This window comes from Maylandia zebra, linkage group LG2, assembly GCF_041146795.1.
Source record: "Maylandia zebra isolate NMK-2024a linkage group LG2, Mzebra_GT3a, whole genome shotgun sequence".
NCBI lineage: Eukaryota > Metazoa > Chordata > Actinopteri > Cichliformes > Cichlidae > Maylandia > Maylandia zebra.
In genome coordinates this window covers 13,368,382-13,376,235 of record NC_135168.1, presented here as the reverse complement: position 1 = coordinate 13,376,235, position 7,854 = coordinate 13,368,382, and the positions used below count along the sequence as shown (strand labels likewise).

At 40.9% G+C, this 7,854-nt stretch overlaps 1 protein-coding gene across 1 annotated transcript; it reads left to right on the top strand.

Moving 5' to 3' along the window:
• The first annotated feature begins 1,709 nt into the window (after positions 1-1,709).
• On the top strand, positions 1,710-7,586 carry LOC143412333 (uncharacterized). The gene is made up of 5 exons (XM_076889196.1): positions 1,710-1,737; positions 5,410-5,526; positions 5,817-6,065; positions 6,489-6,582; positions 6,925-7,586. The coding sequence occupies exons 2-5, from the start codon at positions 5,488-5,490 to the stop codon at positions 7,158-7,160; spliced, it is 618 nt and encodes a 205-aa protein (XP_076745311.1). The 5' UTR covers positions 1,710-1,737; positions 5,410-5,487; the 3' UTR covers positions 7,161-7,586.
• Positions 7,587-7,854: the final 268 nt, after the last annotated feature.

Genomic DNA, 7,854 nt, shown 5'->3' with positions numbered 1-7,854 from the left:
AAAATAAACTAACACCGGCAGATTGACAAAACACACAGCAAAGAAAACGGTAGATCGCGACACAGACACTAAGAAACACAGGGCTTAAATACACAGAGGGAGCAATCAGGGAATGGGTAACAGGAATGAAACACAGCTGGGGCAAATCAGGCCTAACGAGACAAGGGGAAGCAAAACCAGACACATTAACATCAGACATGGACTTTCAAAGTAAAACAGGAAACATAACACAGACTCACGGGCAGGCACTATAACAAAGGGAACAGAGACGTGGGACCAGGGCAGACACAGACACTGACTGGATGTGGGGATACAGCAGAAAGGGGAGACAGCAACATGGAACACAGACAGAAAACCAGAACACTAAAACTCTAACCAAACCCCACCCAGAGAACCTAAACTAAGAATAATCCTAAAACCCATACAGCAAAGCTAGAATATAATGAAATAACAAAATCAAAGAACCAAAAACACAAAACACTGGGTCAACGACCCAGGGACCCTAACATGTAGTTTTAGTTTGCATTATACTTCTGACTTAAAAGAGTGTGAAAATCATTCGATCTATTTGTTTGACCTGTATTACTCTTTTGAATGTATTACACTGTTTCTTGACATGTTTTACTTCTGAATCATGAAGAGAATGTTGTGTGCAGAGGACCTTGTCCAGATAATAGAAGAAACAGACCACATTCCTTTGGTGAAGAGCAGAAAGACAGGGAGCCGAGGTCATAATTTAGGCGCTGTAAAATAGAATGAATGTGAATGTTTAGGCTTTTACAACCAGGTGGGGGCCACTAGAGAGTATAAAAATCTGTGTAACCCGTCACCATTTTGAGACATGCTGCTGACCCTCTGCAGGCATCGCTCCCCATCATGATGGCTTAAATGCTCATATGTGTTGAATTATATGAAAATAAATGATTGTTGATTGAGCATTTATACACCGAGTATTGTCCTTCCTTCAGCCCAAAGATTCAAAGAATTGGGAGATTTCAACAATACACAGCTACGCATTCACACCAGACATGATGTGTACTGCTGTGAACAGTGTGGCAAACAGTTTACAACAGACGCACAGTTGCAACAACACATGTTTACCCACACTGAGGAGAGACCTTATCAATGTGACCTGTGTGAGAAGACTTTTAAATCTCCACGTCACCTGAGACGACACCAACAGATCCACACCAGAAAGAGACTCTACAAGTGCAGCTACTGTGAGGTATGTATTTATATTGTTATCTTGTCATTTTAGCCTGACTGTTTGGAACAACTCTGCTCATTAAACTGTGTTAGCATGTTAGCAATTCTACTGCATGGAAAAGCAGCTCTGAGTGATTATTCAGATTTTCCTTTCAGTTATGATTTTAGTATTACTGTAGTATTATGTTGGTAGTATTGTAGTTATTGCAGCCCAGTAAACTGAGTGTGTTAACTGAAACAGTCAAATGTAGTTGGACGTCTGCAGAGATGCTCTTTATTTCAGGCGACGTTCAGGATACAAATGTTGAAGGACTGACTTACACTGTCTTTGTGTCTTTGTTTAGAAGCAGAGCGACACAGATGGATCCAGTTCTCAACCCTGTCATCACTGTGGTGGTGGGAAAGACTTTCATTGTGACCTCTGTGGAAAAACTTTCAGTCAGCAAAAGACCCTAAAAGTACATCAATGTAAACACACTGGAGACCAACGGAAATACTGCAAAGAATGTGGGAGAAGCTTCACCACACCAAGTGATTTAAAACGACATGAACTGATTCACAGTGGGGTTAAAAAGCACCTCTGTGATCAGTGTGGGTCATCCTTCACCACTGCATGGAAGCTTAAATCACACAAACGAGTCCACACAGGAGAGAAACCACACAAGTGCAGACACTGTGAGAGAAGCTTCTCACAGTCAAGTAATCGTAACATTCATGAACGTGCACACATGGAAGGAAACTACAGCTGTGACCAGTGTGACAAGAGCTTCAGGAATCTCAGATCATACTCTGCACACAAACGATCCCACGTTACTAATAAACTGTTTCACTGTTACCAATGTGCCCAAACATTCACCTCATTGTCTGCTCTGTGCAAACATCAGCACGATCACTCAGGGCTGAAATCACTCCCATCACTGGATCACAGTGAATCTGAAGACACAGAAAGATCCTCTGGTTTCTGTGTCAGACTCAAAAAGCTTGAGATCAGGCTCCACAGAGTTCAGATAGAATCATTTAAACTTGTGTTGAACTGAACTGGTTGCTGGGCTGAACTTCTACATAATACAGATCTACATGGGATCTTCTTTTCTGTTGTTTTACTGAGTCAGTTTTGTCCTTTTTTCTCTGTCCTGGTTTTGCTCGTCTGTAAATGATTGAAACTCAGTCAAATAGTTCATTGTTCTCCAGCAAAACGTTTTTTGGAAACTCATGTTTAACCTTTAAAACTCTGACATGTTTTAGCACACAAGGCTTCATCGGGGAGTTCACTCATGATTGGACCATGAGAACAAAGGTTTTTAGTTCTTTCAAAGAGAGTCTTGGAGATGTTTGATGTTTCTGTTTTTCTGAAACCACCTGAAAGAAAAACTATTTTTCTTGCTTTATGTAGTGTGGAAGTTTTTAATGTTTCTTCATCTGTGATGTTCTTGAATGTGTTCACGTGAAGATGGTACAAATAAACTGTCCTTTCAGCTTTAGCTCCTAATTTATTCATTATTTATGGATGTAGCACAGCAGCCGTCTCTTGATTAACACATGGAGGGCTCGGGATCTGATGGTGTCGTCTCCCTAATTTGCCCACTCAGTAAATCTCACTCATGGCCAAGAAATTGAAATAAACCTTGTTTCCCTGCTGGATAGTGATCCACTGTAACTCTTCTCCTCCTTCCTGTTTAGGATTTCTGTGGCTGAAGTAAAATTCCCTCCATCCATCACTTATCCCAGCTAACCCAAAGTGAAATAAAGTTTTGCTGGTCTTAAAAAAGCATTACAATAATGGGCATTACCAATGCAAACTGAATGATACAGAAGATGAAAGAAGAGACTTTGATCAGTTAATAAAGCTCATGATCTGGATTCATTGTGGCTGCTACACAGATACTTCTGGGTCACTTCTCTCAGTTAGGAACCTTCCTCACCAAACTGACTGTTGGACCACACCCCTGGTTTCATGAGAAATTGTTTCAGCCATGATTTCTCTTCCTGTATTTCAGAGTAAAGACTGAAGTGACAAATGGAAGCATGTTTAAAAAACACAATGTGAGAGAGACGTTGAGGTCCTTAGAAGTTACCCTGGGTTTTTCTGTCACCCTGCTAGATGTTACACACCTTGTTATTGGACTGATTTCTACTGCTGGACTATTCCTGCGGAGAGTAACAATACTCTTACTAATTAGCTCCCTTTCACACCTTTGGGGATATTTATTTTTGTGTTTGCAGCGCTGTGAGCCAGAACAGCGAGAGAAAAATCTGCAACAGCGACGAGCCGAATGCTTACGTGAATCGCAGCAGCTGCACATGTGCTACGCTGAATTAGAGGATATCTTTGCTCTGGATTTCTATTTCTACTTTTTCATTTCTATATGATTCTTCTTGCATCTAAACAAAGATGATTCAATTTGCTAAATGTTGATGGCTCTTCGTGCTCAGGTGTAAATGAGACGTAATATTTGCTCTTGGTTTGGTTCTCCTGTACAGAACCTTGCAGTACAACAGAAACCTAAAAACATTATTTGTAGTTGTTATTCTTAGTTGTTCTGCTGCCTAAATACCACAGGGTCTGATTATGAAGTTATTGAGCTGCACATACTTTACGACCTGCTTAAGTTCGAGGTCACAGCGTCTGTAGAGCAGCTGGAACATAATGAAGTCTACAAGGTTAAAGTTTTCTCTTCAGTTATTGTTCTTTCTGCTGCTTGGTTTGATGGATCTGAGAGCTTTTGTTTTTATTATTGTTATTATAATTATCATTAATATTTTACTCTCTAGAAGCTTTAAAATAGTGTTTGTGTTTGAAAAAATTGATTTAAGAATTGAACAGAAACATCTGTCCTTCTGAAAATCGCCCAAAGGCACGGAGACAAAGTCAAAGGATGCAACCTGTAACTTTCTCTTCCTTCATGTCAGGACCATCATCCATGATTTATATAAAATGCATATAGCAACAGTAGCACTTTAGTTTGGACTTTATGATTTCTGTAACTGGAAAATATTATTTTGTTTAAAGACAGAAGTGACCGCATAGTTGCAACATCAAAGGGAAATATTAATTAATTAGCATCAAGTATATTTGTTGCTTAAGCGTTTGCACTATAACTTAAGTAGGATTATAACTTTTAAGGAAGGAAAGATTTCAGATATTTAGTTCACTGTTTCAGTTATTTTATATGAAATTAAAACATTTACGTTGGTCAAATATGATGCTCTAAATCAAGTAAAAGTTTGAAAATAAATGATGTATTTTTAAATGCTGCAACAAATGTTCACAAAAAGTAACTATAATTAAAACCAGTTAAACAAAATCAAATGTTTGAATCATGCTTAACCAAATGCCAGGCTGGAGAGCTGAACCTAAAGTATACGTAGAAAGATTTCAACATCTGAGCAGTTTTTAATGTTTTTATCACATATAAATGTCACAGCAGTGGGTCCTGGCCCAATGCTTTGTGTTTTTGGTTTTCTTTGACTCTTGTTTTTCTTGGTTTTTGTTCTTCTTATTTATCAGGCTCTCAGTAATCTTAGTTCTCCCTCCCTCAGTGTTCATTTCAGCCTGTGTTTAGTTTCTGTTCCCGTGTCCCACGTTTCATCGTTTCATGTCGAGTCAGCCCTGTCTCTCTGTTTCCTGTGTCTCCCCAGTCAGCCCCGCCTCCCTCGGGCACTCATGTGTGATACAGAGTAATAAACCTGACTACATTTGCTACACTCTCTTTATTACCTGTTACTTTAAAATTCATACACTAATTATGTCTGCCCATCTCTCTAATGTGAAGGTCAAAGGTCAACATCCCAGTGACATAAGAATAATCCCAAAGGGGCAAAGGCAGCGGTTAATTTAGCACATTTAGCATTAAGGGTACAGCAAGGATATACTTTTACTTATTGTGGCAGGGGTGTGGTCTCTGGCCTGCTGCAGTGGAGGCTGGTGGCGGGACGTTGGACGGCACAGGTGAGGGTGATGGAGCTCATGACTCTCCCCTTTATAGTGACGGAGGAGACTGGCGTGGGGGAAGCGTGTAGTGGAGGAAGCCGAGGAGAGAGCTGGTTTCTGGCTACAAAGACGGCGTCAAACCAGAAAAGATTGCTCGTGGTCAAATAATGTGTCAATCACCTGTGAATCAAACTGTGTGTGGCTCAGTTCATGTCACAGTGTTGTTTAGTATATCTTCACTTGTCTCACTCTCCTTCTGTTCTGTCCATCAGGACGATCCTCAGCGCTTACACAGATCCTCCATCGATGTTTTGGATCCAATCAGTGATCAGTTCTACGAGGAGGCCTGGATGTTCACCAGCGCTCGCTACACCTCCATCTACCAGAAGGTGAGTGTACTCCTTTGTACTCAGATTAACATTTTACTACTTAAAATACATTTTCATATATGAGCTTTCTACTATTTCATGGGCCATTTAATCAATATTAAAATTACAAGCATATCAACAAAGGTGAAGCTGGTTTTTTCCACTTGCTGTCACACAGTCATGGAGGAATACAATAAATACATAATCAGTCATAGATCCTGAACAATGACATTAAAAGAAAGTCTGTGGCTCTAAAAACTAAACAGTATAAAGACATGCTCCAATCTGCTGTTTCTCTCCTACTCCTCTAGGTTTTCCACTGTCGGCCATCCAGCGATGCTGGAGGGCTACCTGGCCAATGCTGGCCTACACAAAGAGGTCCCGGCTCGGAGGAGCTGAAGAAGATCCTTGCCTTCCTCGTCAGTTTCCTCTTCAGTTCCTATCCCAACAAAACCTTCTTGCACCTATTAGCTCCAAAGAGGCTATGGTGCCCGTGGAGGTCTGGACCTGAGGCCTGTGCTCATCACGTGGATAGAAAACACTCTGACACCATTCTGGAGGTCTGATGGGACTCTGACCAAAACACAGATGAAATAAAACTTGTGGCTGGAGCTTTTAAAATTACTTTTTCACCTCATAGATTAATGCTCATGATTGCATGTTAGCAAGACAGCATCTCCCCAAGGTGAAACTCTCAGGAGACATTTACTCTTAAACTGTAATCTGGTTGAGACTACTTGAGGAGATCTTAGTAGCGAGTATGTGGATTTAGTCTCTTCACCAACAGCAGACAGACCCATGCCAAGAAAGCAGACATGTTCTCAAAGAAAGCCGAGAGCAGAGATTGGAAAAAGCTAAAAAGAAAAAGCTGCAGCTTCAGACGACTATCTGCCTGTAAGGCTGAAAAAGTCCAGTTACGCTCTATTTTGGAAAAGCTCCCAGTTTTGGTAACCTGGACTTTTATTACCCCTCTTCTGCTACAGATGTTGACTGTGACCTCAGAGGCCAACTGGACCACACAGCTGCAGCAGGAGGGAGGGAGAGGAGTCTTCATCCAGCTTCAAAGAAAACATCCAGGTAAAGTGACGTGGATCAGCGAATAAAGCCGTCTCCACTTTCAAAGGAGATCCTCTGAGAGAGAGACTCTCTGAGCCATTTTAGCCTCAAATTATAGGACTTTATAGTACAGCAACACTTTTAAAGGACAAAAATAAGATAAACTGTGACTGTAATACAAACAAAGTATTGCATGTGTTTTTAAAAGTGTTCCTCCGATGGGCAGGATATCACTATTAGACTGTCCCACCAGCCAACTTCAACAAGAGACCACAGCAGCATTCAGTGATCAGCACAGATGTTCCTCTAACACTCAGCATCTGATCCCTGTTGGTCTGTGTGCTTCTGCTTTTGCTCAGTTAGAAACCCTGCAGCAACCCGACCCAAAACTGTGTCTTCTTGTTGGCCTCAACGTTGAAGTGTCAAACGTCCAACATCTGGAAAGGAAACCACGCCAGTGTACTGTGATGTTTCACCAACATGTGGCAGACGCTGGTCCTGCCTTTCATGCTGACATCAGCAGAGAGCCCCGCCTACCTCAAAGCCTCCCCTGTCATGTATTGATCAGGATGATTATGAAGATGAGCGAGTGCAAATAAGACTGTAAAAGTCCACGAGCAGAATGTTTGGATGCTTTCTAATGATTCATGAATATCATGAGAGTGTTTGTGTGTTTTGTCTTTTCTTTGCTGACGTTTGTTACTAACAAAGACAATTTACGCTCTGTGTGTGTTTTCATCCTTACCAGCCGCACTCTAACTGCAATGAAGGAAACAAACTGTAGAAATGGTCGACTCAGTGACTTCATAAAATATTGAAGTGGTTCAGGTAGAGCCAGTTTTTAAATGACCATGAACACTGAGCGTATTGTATCTGTACAGCATGTTTTTCTATTAGACAGATTTGTAACAGAGGCCTTGCTCTCAGTAAGTTTGAAATCCTTTTCTGATTTCTTTTGTAATCTCTGATCTTTGTGTATCCTGCTCAGTTTGCATGCTGCCTGTAGGAGTTTCTGTCTTTGTATTTGAAGATAATTCATTGAATATATTCAGCTGCTTCCCTTTGGTGCCTCACACATCACTGAAGTTTTTCAGTGTCCAGTTATTTGTTTTTAATAGCTGTTTGAATTCTCTGTATGTTTGACCCTGTAGACTGTTTAATGGACTGCTCGTCTTCCTGTTTGTAACCACTGCCTGTTTAGGACTAAAGATTTGGATTTTTGACTTTAACACAGCCTCTGCGTGTCGTCCCTTTGTGTCCTCGTCCTCTGTGAATGTGTCACAGATGTTTCCA